General features: G+C 34.6%; 2 protein-coding genes across 2 annotated transcripts; both read right to left on the bottom strand.

Annotated features, from left to right (window-relative positions):
- Positions 1-212: 212 nt before the first annotated feature.
- On the bottom strand, positions 213-8,848 carry LOC120330335 (protein arginine N-methyltransferase 9-like). The gene is made up of 11 exons (XM_039397237.2): positions 8,586-8,848; positions 7,850-7,949; positions 7,334-7,546; positions 6,612-6,769; positions 5,544-5,751; positions 4,126-4,246; positions 3,443-3,698; positions 2,379-3,099; positions 1,534-1,687; positions 756-944; positions 213-379 (listed from the first exon to the last, which is right to left on the bottom strand). The coding sequence occupies exons 1-11, from the start codon at positions 8,821-8,823 to the stop codon at positions 221-223; spliced, it is 2,517 nt and encodes an 838-aa protein (XP_039253171.2). The 5' UTR covers positions 8,824-8,848; the 3' UTR covers positions 213-220.
- Positions 8,849-16,872, bottom strand: LOC120330334 (DENN domain-containing protein 5B-like). Its single transcript, XM_039397235.2, has one exon. It carries the CDS (start codon positions 16,870-16,872, stop codon positions 12,682-12,684), a length of 4,191 nt encoding a protein of 1,396 aa, XP_039253169.2. The 3' UTR covers positions 8,849-12,681.
- Positions 16,873-16,936: the final 64 nt, after the last annotated feature.

Genomic DNA, 16,936 nt, shown 5'->3' with positions numbered 1-16,936 from the left:
ACCGGTAGTCTCTGCCTGTCACCTTCTGAATATTGAGGACTTGAAGTGTACATGTTGATTGTTGATCACTCTGGCTGCAATCAAGTCATCAAAATTAATAAAATGCGGACCTTGTGGCGCATTAGTGGTCAGGTGAAGCCTCGAAGACTGCTTACCCACTCTCTTGTTAAAAAAGAATCAGATGCTACCTAGCTTCACCCATAAGACATTGGAAATTTTATTATGTTTTATCCAATATATTAAAAGTAAAATAACTGAGATTGCGTTTCATTTCTAGTGTTAAGCAGTCTCCTGCAGCAACATCTATAGAGTTCTTCCCAAACATGATCGCACACTGTTGCCACGAATTGGACGTGTCAAAGGTTGTACATTCATCAAGCTGAAGTAAAATATTCATTATAGGTACCAATGTATGACGGGGATTTGACGGAATCTATCAAACCCCTAGTTAGAATTTTGCTTTACGCACTTACAAAACAACTAAAGCTATGTAGTGTTGTATTTCAAAATTGGTTTGGTGGTCAAATTTAAAAGGAAAGAATCTGAGCAAAAATGGTGAATAGGCGTATAGGGAAAAAAGAATTGAATTCTGGCATTGTCCATGTTATTATATAGGCTACTTGTAAACGGACTGACAAGACAACACCACAAAAACTCACTTAAAAGTTGTATAACTTCTAGAATTAGTAATAGGATGTAGCATTAAAATAATCTCAATTTCTTCACAAATATTAAAATTTGCAAACTTGACATACCTCCAATATCGACCATATGAATATTCCATGAGCAAATCCACTATGGGTAATTTTAACATCAGTTTTTGTTTCACAATCGCAAATGGATGAGATGTCAGTATTATTTAAATCAATAGCCATGCAATCGACACATTCAGACAATGCAGTAAATCTGGTTTTGTTCATATTGATATGCGAAAGTGTAGTTGCCTGGAAGTAAAAATGAGGAATTTAACTTGCAAGTTTTGTAATTTGTGATAACTGTTTTGTTGGCAGCAAGCTGTGTGTGCATCATTTCAGCAATTGCTTTCTTCTCACCTTGGATAATCAAAAATTGCATTAAGTGGATGGAGGAATACTTTTATGTGCCTATCAGACACAAACTAGGGATGTCTGTATCGCGGAACATTAAAGAAGATTTTCGTATCTTTCCTGGGGAGGAAAACCGATAAAGCAGCGCAACAATGTGGCAAAAGAGTCCGTAATCAATATAGGAATATTTGGCCAGTTAATTGTTTCAAATTCTTCGGTTGATGGTGGAGGAAGCCATGGCACCCTACAATGATGAGGAGCAGCAATTCTCTCGCACTCAATTATATGCCCTGTGTAGCATTTGAACATGTGAAGGTTAATCAGAGGCATGCAATGTGTTACTGATGTGTCATCCATCGAGGCCTTCTAAAATAAGAAACAGTCCAACTAAACTTGAGAACAGCAATGGTTTGTTATTGACCAGTTCAAATAATTTCTCAGAGTGATATGGTTACAACTATCAAGATATAAATAACGCTCTCGTTACCTGATATTCTTGCAGATAGTTCCCAATTTCAACCCCTATAGTTTGGTCAATATTTGGCACAGAACATCGCTGCAAAAGTTCTTCTGATTCGAAAACCATTCCCATCAGTCTAACTCTTGTTGGAAATATTTTCCCATTTGGATGAAGTAAAGTTCTAAACAAAATAGCTTCTTTTAGTTGGCTAATGGTTTGCACTGACTACTATATTGACGTCTGTGCAAATTGTATTACTTATTCCCATCAAATACACTTTTCCTGTTAGGAGCAAATGTGTCAATATCTCAAATAAGTTACGATAAAGTTAAGACTCAGTTGGGTAGCTATATGGCTTGTTATTCATGCATGGGTAGAAGAAAGGGTGCTCCCGAAGTATGCGAACCAAGATGGCGGACATCGGAACGTAACATGGGTAACAGGTTAGGGTTAGGCGATAATTTTTTTCCGATTTTCCTTATTTTAGTCCTATTATCAGTTCGAAGACTAGCCAAGAGCCTCCCGTAGTATTTATAGCTAAAATTATGACCTAACCCTAACCTAGTACATATATTACATTTGATGTCCGCCATCTTGGTTCGCATACTTTGGGAGCCCCGAAGAAAGAATGGAAGACTTTATTACATGACAGCCACGGCTAAGAGTCTAAGTCAGATGTGGCATTAGCAACCAATTATTCTAAGATTTATTAACTATTTCTCAGTCCAAAACAAATAGATTCATTTGAAAAATGAGTTTGAGTTTATATTACATTTCCAAATTCAAACTCATCGACTTTTAAACAAACATTTTTCTTGCAATTAGTCATACCCTATCAAATTTAAACACTGTGATTGAAAAATGACACAAACCTGGCATGAGCGATATTGTTAAATGCTTCTTGGTGTAAAAGTCCACTTTGTTCCACAATATCAACAAATAAAGCATCATATTTTTCATTCAAGTTTCCATTACAAATGACATATTTCAAACCCAAATGTGTTGCGAATTTTTGCTCAGTATTAGTGCCAATAGAAAGACCTTTGTGTATGGATACACGTTTGTGGCACTGTGTAAGCTCTAAAGGCAATCTTGAGAATGGACTTGTCATATCTAAGACTGATATAAATGTGTCTTGTGATGTATAGCCAGAGTTTTCATCAGGTAGCTCTTCCATGTTATTTAATATTCCATTTGGTTGTATGCTGGCACCATTATGGTCACACATATTTCCATTTAGTGTTTTCGAAGTGGAATTTGTTGTTTCCATAAATCTCAAAATCGCTTTTTTACATGATTGTGTGAATTTTCTATCATTAAACAAAACTACTTTGTCTTCTTGAAGAGAAAATACGGTCAAGTTTTGAAAAAAATTATCTGTCATTAAATTTTGCGGTAAAACTTTTTTCTTCATTGAAGTATCTTGATGAATGCAATTTTCCAGTACAATTTTGTTGTGGTGTTGAGTGAGGTTCAGTTCAACGATGTCAGATTTTTTTACATGTAATCTTGTGAAGTTTATTTTATTTGTTGATGCGTCAATATGACGAATTGGATACACAGCCTGTTCCCAACAACATCCTGAATCAATCTCTGAAAGACAAAGCAAATTTATTTAGAAATATATTGTCTGCTAATCCTTTAAATTGGTTCATGTCTTTCATACTATTTTCACGCAATTCCAACATACAACCACTAGGTCAAGCGCCTCAAGCTTTCAGTGTTATGGAGCCCGTGAAAAGGTTGGCTATTATTCATGAAACCCACAGTGAATTTATGGAATCAAAAAAAAACACGTTGTTATTCATCGTTTGATGTTCCTGAGTAAGTTGAAATTACTTGGAACCTATAGATAATTTCATATCTGAATAATCAATCGCCTTGTTGCCACAGTTCGAGAACCTATGCACTGGGCGATCCTGCCCACAAAACTTACTTGTTGTGATTACATATTTTGGCACTTGGTTGTCATCCACTGCAAGATCAAAGCACAAAACTACAGCATCAAGAAAACCATCTGCAGTAATTGGTAGTTGGATATTTATTGTCGTTGGTTTTCTTTCTGCTATGGAGGAAATCTGTTGTGGATCATTGAAATTGACTTCTTGTATCGTATGATAATTGGAAAGCAGTTTGTGTTTGATTCTGGATATTCGTTCTGAGGTGTAAGGTTCAGGTTGTGAGCCATCACTCTGAAAACAAAGATGTTGATAGAATCATATTTGAAATTTGACAAGTTTGAGACAGAAAATTATACATCTGGTATAGCATTTTGGCAGAGCGAGTTTATGTGATGAACAGTATTATGTACCAGCATTGAGTAGAAGTCCTTGAATCCAGAGCAGCGAGTCAAATTGACATATGGATCATCCAAGTCTTGAGTCTTTCAAATAGAGACTTGAGCAAAGCCTCCTGAACACTAGATAGCTAGAACTCCAAAAAGTCCTTTAATGTTGAAGAAACCAGACATTTTTAGTGAAAGAGATGGTTTGGTAATGCCTGGAAGAAAACCTTTTTTAAACTCTTTTGCTCTTGTGCGTAATTAGTCATCAGATTACATTAGTTTCCCTTTTTACGCCATTAAAAAGGGAGCAAATAAGAAACTAATGTAAAACATACAAAAAAATTAGGTCCAAGCATTTCCTCATTGTCAGGTTGCAATCCAACACCAACTTTACTCGTCAGCAATATATTATTTGATTCTTCAGTATTTGGTGTGAATTCGAATGTAGTGTCACCACTGAAAATTGAAGAAAATAGCTTGTGATAGAAATTATATACATGCTTATAGGTTTTAGATCTAAAATTTATTCATTATATTTCGAAGAGGAATTTTACTGCAATCGCATAAAATCATGATTTTGTTGCCGGAGCGAGTTTTAGTTGGGAAACTAAAATTTTTGAACAAACCAATGAATAACATTTTAATCAGATGAGTAATAATGATTAATCATCACAATGAATAGGAAAGGGTTGATGAGAGTCGTTAGGATACACATTCGAGGCCAATGTCGAATAAAAATGCAAAAGTATATTCATATGTATTTCAATTACAGAGACTAAAATTTTACCATAATTTATGTTCTTTTATGAGTGCAATGATAATCACGAATTGACCAAAATCACCACTCTATTGCTAATTGGTATGAATTGAAAATTCATTGCAGAGAATAGCTGCATTGCATCCAGAATAGTCTTGTTTTATCTCGGCCATACATGTGGGGAATAATAGGATATCATGGTGGTATCTTAGTACAATAGTAGGTTATATAGCAGGGGTCTGGAACCTTTTTGCCATAAAAGGTACATATTTTCAATTGCATTTCCGTGCGAGCCATACAGCATTTTTCTTTCCCTGATCATGTCTTAATTTTATACCCAAAATTCAACACATAAAATGTCTCAATATATTTTTAATGTGACTTCTGATGCTGCTTGTTGTCGCTAAGGGCATTGGACGAATGCTCACATGCAACACATGTTGAAATTCACTTACGAATAGTTTCTTTCTAATAGGCATATCCGTAGTGCTTTAAATAATCCAAATATTACAAATAAACAGTACAAACGGACAGAAGGTTTCCTCTTTTGCCCCGCAACTTTATCGCTTGGTGCATCACAAAATATGTTCCAGGAATCCCCTGGTTTTGTCACAATGCCTGTCTGGTAATTCTCTTACCATAATAACATAGACGGGCGCAGAGCATGTGTTCTCAAACGTATTGGCAAATATTCTTCCAAATTTGGCCATACTACTGTATATAGTTTGAAATCTGATAACAAGAGTAAGCTTAGCCGTGGAATATCAGATTTTTCAGGGAGCCATATATGGCTCGCGAGCCATCAGCCCAGCCCAACCACTATTATATAGCATGGATTTATATTAGGTTATGCTTCGTAGTTGGTAAATCGTAAAATTCACTGTCCTTTCCTTTAAAAAGTCTTTGCCATGCCCATAGTGAATTTCGACGTGACAATATCTTTAATGCACAAAGTTGAAGTAACATCAACCAAAAAAATGTTTGTAAAATATCTACCAGTGTTTCTGATGTATATCTTCACTTTCTACACAAATCACATTGACAATAACTTTTGATGGAATCACAGATCCACCTTCTTCTGGCGGAAATAAAAGTTTTTTCCATGCATGGTCGATCGTTTTTATAATTCCTTCACCAAATACTCCAGCATCAAGTGTTTCACTTATCACAACAGATGCTTTGTGAGGTAGAATATTAGATCCATCTGAATGTGTATAGAAGTTTATTACATAAAAAATTGTATATAATTTTGCCTCTAATTACTGCCGATGGTTAATTAAACAATAAGTTTAGAATTTTCATATTTATGTTGGGGAAGGCTGATAAGACAGCTTATCCATATTAAAATATCATAGTCTCTTGTCAAGTTACATTACAGTGGTTCTCAACCTTTTATGGCTCGTGGCCCCCATTCGGAGGCTTCTTGCACTCATGTCCCCAATGTTTATCATTCCAGTGGTATTTATTAAAGTGTTATTTTGATTGGTAGATTCCAAATCCCATTATGTTCAAACAATTCATGCTCAACAAAGTGAAAACCACCTGTGAAATAACCTTATGAAACAATGAAAATAGGAAGCACGGGGATTTTCTGGTACAGGGAAAAGATTGCAAATGAAATTGCATCAAAATCAATTTGGTGCCTGGTATTGTGGCCCCCTTCCAACTGCTACGAGGCCCACTTGGGGGACCAAGGATCCCTGGTTAAGAACCGCTGGGTTACAAGTTCAGGATGGGTATGGTAACAGACTAACAGTTAACCAGAATACTGACATTTAAGTTAACCATTTAGCAATGTTGCAATAAATACGGATCTGAAATATCTTCAACAATGAGATGTAATTTTCATATTCATCCCGGGAAGAGTAAGGCTGATAAGACAGCTTAATCATAAGTCTTGTCCAGTAACAAGTCCATATTAGGCATGGGTATAAATTTGCTTCAGATACTGTATTTGGAAAAAACAAATGAACTACAAATGTACTGCTCATCGAGAACAATAAGCAGAATTAACATACAACACAGAAACAGATTTAGATACATTACAGAAATAAATACACAAACCATTTTCCTGTAAGTGAATATCTGTCGATAAACAATTTAATGAAACAATTTGATCTTTAAATCCATTGCCTTCTATTATTTCTTTGCCAAGATTACTCATAGTTGGTGACATTTCACAGGCAGTAACAGTCGTGGCACCATGTTTTGCTGCAAACATACTGTCATAAGAATGGTGTAATAATTGTGGCAATATGATTACGTAAAACATAGTAAAGATATTAGAAATGAGAATGAATGTAACCTAGGTAGTGATTCGTTTGAGATTGGTAACTATCGAAACTTTTTCTGCCATGAGAAACAATAGTAATTATTTTCAATGCGTTTTAATGCATTCCAATATATTGATAAAACGTGTACCGGTACCTAAAAAACAACTCTTCTGATCAATGTCTTAAATGTCCCACACTTTGACTCTGATGTCCTAAGACAGGGGTGTGCAACCAACAGCCCTCGGGCCAAATGCGGCCGGTGAGAAAAATATTGTGCGGCGCGCGGATTAGTGCCAATTTTGAATGGTATCTATTCCTATGACGCTACAATGGTTCTTCGTGCCAGCGAATGCTGCAATCACTAGAAAGCCTATGTCAAATAAAGATGGTTGTGGTTTCATACAGTTATTTGTATCTGGTCCTCCTGTATTAATTAAAGATTGCACACTCCTGTACTAGGAGATCAGAAAATCCAAATTTTGATTTTTCTTTTACACTAATTTAAACTCTTACCTCATAATCCCTGTGCCAGATCCAATGTCTATAACATGAACCTCCTTTCCCTGTTCCTTCATTTTTAATATTTTATCTCGAATCGCTTCATGGAATTTGAAATTTCTTTCCTTGTCATTCAACATAGGATAAGTCCAATTATCAATCATTTCTCTACACAAGTTATCAATGCATTCCAGGGTTGCCATATTCGAAGAGTTCATTTGAAGAGCTCTAAATCCATTTGTTTAAAGATTTTAAATTATGTTGTGCAACAGGAAGCAAGCAAATAAAAAGGGTCGCTGTCGAGCAGCAAGACATGGCTCAATAAGTTATTGAAATTAAAATTTAGAATGTCCGAAGTTAAATTCAATAATTTAAATTCATTTTCATAGTTGTTTTAAATAGTTACATAGAATGCTACTTTATTATATGCAAAAAAAGTATAGAAGTCATGGAAAAAAAATAAAAAAGAGATGAAAAAAAAATTATAAGATGAATCTGGGAAAGAGACATTGACAAATACCATTACAATACCGTTTGTAAGTGCTATGAGCAGGCAACTTCTGTTCCATTCTAAAAAATAATTCAGCCATCAACAGATGAAGATTCTCACACTCGTAAAATGCGTCACATCCTAAAAAAATTAAACATACAAGTAATATTTTCAAATTTTTGTTTCAAATTGGTATGCATGATAAACATTCTGGGTTAAAAAAATATTCAATATTCAACTTTTTAGGTATCACTATTATGATGCAAGAGATCAAATCCATGCATCTGAAACAATTAAATATAGAGTAGAAAAATTATATGATGATAACAAACTCCTCCTTACCAATCGCATTCATTGAAAGGGTAAATGAACATTTCAGATATAGGAATGTAGCTGATATATGAATGTAATTCAACTCCCTGTAGTAGTACAGAGTGTGTCTAAAAAATCTCCAATTATTTTAAAATTGCAAAGGGAATTTATCGATACCATATACTGTTTTGGCCCTCGAATGTGTATTAAATGGAATAAAAATACTTAAACAATTACCGATTGAAAACAACAAACCTGGTCAAAATATATTGAGAACTAACTTCACACCAAAATTGAAATTGTAAAGGAACTTTATGGGCACCCTGTAAATTGGGTCATGAACACAAGCTTGAGGATACACTTTAGCCAGTATCATGCATTTTGATGAAAACTGCAAATTTGATATATAATGCAATGTAGTGCTGAATTTCAACAAAATAGTTATCATTATATACATAAAATCACCTTGTTGATAGAGTTCTATCAGCTCTTTAAATTTCCCTAAACTAAAAAGTTTTGCGCTCCAATGTTTCCACGTTTCACAGAACTCTTTCTCCACAGAAGCTTTTACAACAGGCGCAAGTTTTATAACAAGCAGATAAAAAGCGTACGACTTGCCATAATCTTCTCTTATAAAACATTGCCTGGCTTCTCCTAAGTACCCTCTAACTAAGTGCCTAAGTTGGCTGTCATGACTTGCCATTATTGTATGTTAAGATACCCGCTAATCTAACAAAAACACAAATAAACAAGAATATTATTGTTTAATAAATGTAATGTATGTATAGAGAATCAAAATTGGCGAAATAAAGCATCCTCACAAAGTCGGAAATTAAGAATTGTCTTTCTTGAGACAAAGAGAGAAATATTTGCAGAGCAAAGTTAACAGAAAATTGGTTGAAGATTGAAAATCGTAATAATTTTACCAGCCTAATATAGGCATTCAAAATGCTTTTTTATTGAAATGGCACCTCAGAGCTCCTTTTTTTCTATAGTACTATCTTTCAGATTAATAATAGTAGCATTGATAGTTAGGATTGAGAGGACATCAGATCATATTACAGATATAATGAAGGAACAGAATTCTGTTAGGTAACATGTTCAAGGTGACATCGGGCTACCTATGACTTTGAAGAAAAGGAAGTGTAATGAATGGATAGACATGGAACAAAATTGAATAATATGTGGGTCAAATTAAAAATATTCGAACATGAATATATATATGGTAACTCACTTTCAGAATGTTATTAATTAACGATCACAATTAAAACAATAGATGGGTATATGCACTTTTAACCATATACTGTCAAATTTGCTTTGATTTATTTGATTGCAGTATTCACCTAATTGTATTGGCATCTATGATATTTAAGAATAAATCTGGAATACATTGGGTATAGGAATTAGGAATGCCTAGATAAAATAATTCGGGTAATCCATGTTTCTTCAATTTATTGAAATTTATTTTTATTAAGGAAATTTTAAATGAGTATACTCAACAGCAAAATATTCCCCAATTTTGTAATATTGGGATTTGGCAAAATTACAATTTTGATTTTCAAATACCGTTCAACATAAAGTATCCAAGCAACCCCAATTAGGGTTTCCATTCTCCGCCGGATAAATTTGTCAGCCTTAAATCATACTTGATATCAATAATGGCATGAAATAAAAATCCAGCCGAAACACATATAGAAATAGCCAAATTAGGGTACTCCTGAAGTATGTGTACCAAGATGGCTGATACCGCAACGTAGTATGTGTACCAGGTTAGGGTTAGGCCATAATTTTATTCCAATTTTCCACATTTTAGTTCTATTACGAGTTCGGGGACTAGCCAAGTGATTCCCGTAGTATTTGTACCTAAAATTATGGCCCAACCCTAACCTGGTACACATACTACGTTTCGGTGTCCGCCATCTTGATATGCTTACTTCAGGAGCGCCCAAATTAAAGACTAGTACTATTAGAAAAGTACACAAACAAAAGAAATGTATACATCACAGAAAAGATAAGAACAACAATACAAAATACAAGAAATATTATTAAAGTGCAGGCAACCATTTCCAAACAGTTTGGAATCATTGTAAATTTCGAATATTGACGAAAAACTTTATTCTACAAAATTCCAAAGTTTACGAATAAAACTGCCATTATGATTTTTATTTCCAAATATTCATAAATTTGAATCCAAATTAAACTACGTTAAATTATTTACACCATTCTGTAAACAATTTTCTTCTAAAATAATAAAGAAAGGAGTGTACTAGAAAACTCCTACAACATTGTAGCAAATGGCAATGAAATGTAACAAGGCACGCTTCATGAAAACGTAATCAAAAGCTATATAGAAAAACAAAGTAATGCTGAACATCAAAATCATTATGAAATAGTCAGAAAGAGAAAATATATCGCAGTGGTGATGAATATTATAATACAAGGAGTTTAATAATACTGGAAGAGGATACACTAGCCATGATTAAGCTTCATTAGTAAATGGACTTTACCGAACAATATTAAATGAAGAAATTTAGTTTATTTACATATAAGAATTGGTCAATTCTTCATTCTAAGAATAACTTGAGATATTTTCATTTTTACATATGGAATTTCAGGTATGGTCGCACAGAAAACAATATTTATACAGACTGCTTATGAATTTAAAAATTTAATTTTCTAAATGAATACAATATTACAATGGGAGTTCCCTGTTAAACATACTTCATTTCAGAATAGGGCTCTTCAAACTTGGGGTCCCGACCGCACAGTGGGTCGCAAAAAGGGTCAATGGGGGTAGCGACAAAATTTTTTTCCCACACTAACTTACGGTGTGTTGAGACAAAATATCGATCAAATTTGGAAACGATACTGAGACGCACCATCACCGAAATAGTGCCAAAATTCGATCATTTGTGTGAAAATAAGCAATTCCAGTAAATGTATTATCTATTTTATTATTATCTTTTATTTTCGCTGTATTATTTCAGTTCACAGAGGTTGCAAAAAAATGTGGCCTTGCCAAGTGGGTCGTGATCAAATACGGTAGGTTGAAAAACAGTTCAATACAAGACTCAATATTTAATACCGTAATTCTAATTTGAGAATGTATTCGAAATATTGGATTGATACAGTTTTGGTCATTCCTTGACTCTTTTACTCGGCTGAATAATAGTTAAAAAAAAACATTCACATTATGGTATAATATAGCAAAACGAGAAAAACAAAACAAAATTGAATATTAAAATTCAGGTAGCATATTTTTTTATTACAGAAATATTTTTTCGGGTCAAAAGAGTCAAAAAAATTCCTTACCCTGTTATCAAGTTGAGCTAATGAAAAATGACTTTATTTCGACTGACTTTTATCCAATTATATAATAATTGTTAATATAATTATCTTTGGCATTCCTATTATCATAATGCCTCTCTGAGCTATTCATTTATAAAAGAATAATCCCTTCTCCCAAAACAAACAAGAATTGTTTTTGTTTTTTCAAATTTACGTCAAAATATTTTAGTTCAGGACTTTGATTTAACCAAAAAAATCGGTCAAGCGTGCATTACGGAATCACAGGTTTATTTATTTATCTACAGTTCACACATGAAACAGTATACACAAGTTCGTAACATTATGCTGAAATAAAACACAATTTCTTAATATGTTATGCTAGTAGATCAATAATCAGATTTATTTTGAAAAGGTTTATATGCTCGTAAATGATGAATACAGGATATTGTATATGTTGTAAAAGGTCGGGCAATGTTATTGCAAGTAACGTATTCATTACTAAGGAAACGTTGCATCCTAATATAGTTCAAACTTCCAGATATAAGTTTATATAAAGCTTGATTTACCAGTAAAGAACCATATATAGAATTTACTAGCAAGAAAATAGATTTACAAATTTAAAATAATCTTAGCTGTCTTATATACCAAACCGAGCATGATTTAATGGTGATGTATATAAAATAAGTGCACTGTAATACTGGCCCATGCTTGGAAGATATTCCTACTTTGATATTCAAACATGATGTAATGACGCCGCTCGCTCAAGATTTGGGAAGTCTGGAATATAAAATAAACATGGCCACATCTGATTGAAATAATAATTCAAAATTCGTTTTGAAATATCTAAACTAGAATTATACTATATTCAAAATATTAATTTGTTAAATTGTATAGGTATTGATTTTCCTTCTAAACTTCTAAAATTGAATTTCAAAATATATACCCATGAAAATATATGTACGAAATTGAAACTTTTAAACTGAGTGGCTCTGGCTGGACTAACTATCGAAAGATCAAATTAGTTTTATGCCCACATACAGTGTAGCGCAGTCAGAAATTTCATATTTCACCAATGATGAACTTGTCAATCAGTATATGCAATCTCACTAAGTACTAGGTGTAATTCCAATAAAGACATAATCAATAGTTATAATACGATAGATTGCACAGCACACTAAAATAAATATTTTATGTAGGATACAACATAATTTCAACTTGGTTATAAAAGCATTGGCAAGAATTTGGTAACAGGATATAATGAGTTCAAACAGAACTAACGACCTGATAATAATTCATCTAATCCTCTTAATAATATTGGCTCAAAAGTTATAGAATACTCTGATAAATTAGTCAAAACCGATGCAAGCGCTAAAATTGCTTGTGAATTGCACATGAATGCATGTCTTTCATAAAGTTGTGTTCCTTGTCGAATTACTGACGAAATACTTTTCAGCCATTCTGATAGGCAACGTTCTCTTAATCCAACACAAACGAGGACTTGAAACATGTCATCTTTACCTAATCCCCGTTCTTGTTGGCTTTTGATTATGTTATGCAGAAATAGTAATCGGTTTGTGATCGCTTTAACATCCGCTGGACCGGTTTTTGAAAAAACAGGTCCTTCCTCATCTCGAGCACTGAATTGTGGTGAGTTACGCCCCGAAGAGGATTGAGATGGTGCAGTGATACTTCGCTGAGGACTTGTGTTTCGTATGAAATCCCCTAAATTGTTTAATGTGGATCTGTATAGTGATTGTTCTTGTTTTACAGCTAAAGACCTTCCTGATAATATATCACAAGCCGTAGTAATAACATCCCAAGCGTAAATCTGCTTTCGAAAAAATCCAGCGCTCTTCAAACCATGTTGAAAAACTTGTATTAAAACCGGTATAAGACCATTTGGTTTACATAAAAGTGGTGTGAGAGCTCCTGGACATAACGTATCTTGCGATGGGCGATGAAAATGCTTCACGACGGCGTTGACAGCTTGTCCCACATAATCTCTCAAGTCATCGATAAGGTTTTTTTGTACAACAGGGTAGACGCCGAGCTGATTTTTACCTGATGAAACTTCATGTATAAAGATATTAAGATCCTTAGCATGAGGTATTGTATGAGCCAGCAGCAGTCTTTGTGTGCTGCCGTCATCGATGCTACTTCCCAACCAACGTCCACAAGGTAAATAATATGCTTGCCCAGATACTTCATTCCGAACAATAGCATATTCAACGAGCCATTTTGGTAGCATGCCAGCATTATCATGTCCAAGTATCATCGTTGTGAGGACTCCAAGATTTTGCTGTTGAAAACTGAATTCCAGACAGTTTTTAGGAACAGAAATTACGCCTGTGCATGCAAGTTCTCCTGATATCATTATGTACACATTGGCGGAAGTTTGAGAGATTCCACTTAGTTGCTTCTTCGGAAAAATCCAAACACGGTAAGGGATTGTAGTTTTGGTGAAAGAATTGGTAAAGCAAGTAAAATCAACGGCATTTAATGATAAAAGATGGTACAGAAATTGTTCACGCTCATCATCACATCTCAACAATGAGTATCGCTTGTACATTGTTTGCAACAAAGGTCGATTTGATAAAAGTTTTTTCAAATGAACTTGGAGTTGCTTCTGTTCTAATGAAAGTCGTATCCATGCTCGGCATTTTCCAACATTTGTTTTGACTTCACGTAATTGTCTTATTCTTTTAATATTACTAACAATATCAGTTGGTATGGGAGAAATATATTGACTGTCAGAAACCACGACCGGCTGAGAAAATCTGCGATCTAATCGGACCTCGTCTGCAAATTTTCTAGCTGACTGGGGAGAAAGATGTAAAGGAGATTCTGGCGTCATTGATAACCTCCCAGTTGACTGAGTATGTTGTCCCAAGCCAGTAAGCCGAGCCCCATCAACTGTATTCATAACGTTGTGTGTTGGAACTCTCATTATCCTTACAGAATCTTCTTCATATCTTAGTAAATGTGACCAAAGCGCCGATTTTCCAGTCTTTTGATTAGAATGTAATCCATGACACCATATTCTTTCTAAAAGGTCGCATAAACTACCAATGAGTGTATTTTCCTCGAGGCCCATAATGCTAGATTCTGTGTGTCCTAGTGCGACAGCTTCTTGTCCCATTTTTCTCACAACCAATTTGTTAGTTTTTCCTTTCACGTCTTTCAACAATTTTTCAAGGAATTTCCAGTTAGTTTGCGCAATCATTTCTGGAGAAAATTCAGACATACTTGGTTGCCTTGCTAATCTTTTCTTTGTGCGTTGTAGTTCCTGCCATTCCGCATCAGGATCAATAGTTGACGATTGAAACACTTTTTGCTCAGAATCTTTCATTCTTTCTTGGAGCAACGCTGGACATAATATATTAGGAAATACATCGTTTGATTTCACTTCTTCTTTTTCAGTTTCATCTTCTTCTATAATACCCATATCAGGTTTCTGTAGCAATCGGAGTCTGGGATATCTTCCATTTAAGTTATTGTATCTTCTTCTCAGCGCATTTTCAGAGTTTTTCATCCATTTTTCTATGCTTAATTTCGCGCTTTGTCCAGCCGATATAATAGACACTGAACGATGAAGAAAATCTAACCCAGGTACTTGTGGAGTAATATCCTTTCCCCCCTTTTCTGGACGAGGCATGCTTTTCGCCTGTTTTATTCTATCGTCAAAGAGCCTTAAATTTGGGTCTTTCACAGAATTGTCAAATTGTGATAAAATTGAGCTGTCAACTAGAGTAGCAAATGGTTGCGTTTCTAGAAAAGCAGACAAGAATTTTAAGTGACATTCAGGCTGATCTGATAGAAATGAAGCTTTATCGAAATTTTGCTGTGACTCGCGAGTAAGAAACCATCCCTTTCCAAGATCACTTTCGTCGACATCTGGGTGGATGACAAATTTATCGTATTGTGAAAACAACGACACTAAACTGCCGAAAATAGCTTCTCGTACTTTGATATTGAAAATTTGTTCTTGAATTTCTTTCTCATCTGCTTTCATTGTTTTTAACTCTGATACTGGTGAGGGTGGAGGAGTAGAAAACTTGATCGGAGAAATACTGACAGCATGAAGATTTTTTAACTCCTCAACTGGATCAATTTCATTTCCAACTTCAATATTTGCATCGATAGTTTCGGTCGTTGGGATTTTGTCTGAAATCTGAACATTAATTTCACGACCATCTTCGTAAACTTTCGAAGGTCTCTTATGAGCGTTTCTGCGATGTAATGATGACGTAGAACGTTGAACACTTTTTTCATTGTCAGGAACTGGTGGCACAATTTCTGCATCCTCACTCAAATCATCTTTCACATTATCAATTTTTTCGATCTGTTTCAAATGCTTTTTATAAAACATATTCAACTGTTGGGTTAATATAATTTGATTAGGAAAATTCGGCTGATCTTCTGGACAATCTACCGCACCTTTGTCGAGATCAACAAAACATTGATCAAACTCAGAACTCAATCGGTTTAACTTTTCTTCAGAAGAACCAAGAGGAATACCCATAATATAAGGAACAGGGGCATCTAAAAAATTATGGGCAAGTTTGTACGGTAGCACAGGAGCATATGCATGCAGCCACTGGAATGGAAACATTAGAGAAGTTACTGCTTCAGCAACTTGCATCAGTTGATGGCAGTCTTTCGAAACAAATATAATTTGATGTTCCAGAAAAGCGCTTGTTAAAACGCGTAAAACATTAGCGGGTCCGCCAACAAGGTTAAATAACGATGATAAATGTATGTCTATAAAAGGAAGTTCTGTGATTGATGGATGCTGTACGATAATTGGCTTTTCTGAGTTCCATTTCAGTGCAAGACTATTTCCCATTGATGGTATTGGCATTTCAAATAAAAGATTGTAAATATAACTATCAATCGGCAAATTTGTGCCTTTTAGTTCTCTCTTTTCTGTAACAAATATTTTGTACAACATCCGTAATAGTTTTTCAGCCGTATTTATGTACGAATGCCTACTACTGAGACAAATACATTTTTGAGCGTATATTTTTTCGTTATCCTTCTGTGAAGCATCATCTGCATTTTGAATACTATTTCGGATTTTTTCTATAACTGTTCCATCAGTAATTGCTTCAAAATAGGTCAAAACATGTCCGTAGGTTCGAAACCCGTCATCCCTCGTTGATAAGAATGAGTGATAAACTGGTTCATTATTTTCCGGCTCCCCCATTCTGACTGAAATTCCTCCAGGATGGCATAATTGCATCAGTGTACCTTGGATGGATATATTCCATGAATTTTCCGGGACGTTTGTAGGAAAACGGTATAAAACAGAAGGTCTGAAGGCAGTATCTAATATATTTTCATCATCCTTGCCAACAGCAGGTACGCGTAGCAAACTTCTTCTCGAAATCCCGGATACAAAAAAATAATCAAAAATGTTACTTTGCCTCTTTTTGTTATCCATTTCCATTGTAGTAGATGTCATATTGACAACGGCACCAGTGACAACAGTACACGGTATCAATGTATTTTTAAAATATAATTACGGT

Source organism: Styela clava, chromosome 12 (genome assembly GCF_964204865.1).
Source record: "Styela clava chromosome 12, kaStyClav1.hap1.2, whole genome shotgun sequence".
In the NCBI taxonomy this organism is placed as follows: domain Eukaryota; kingdom Metazoa; phylum Chordata; class Ascidiacea; order Stolidobranchia; family Styelidae; genus Styela; species Styela clava.
This window is presented reverse-complemented; position numbering and strand designations above follow the sequence as displayed.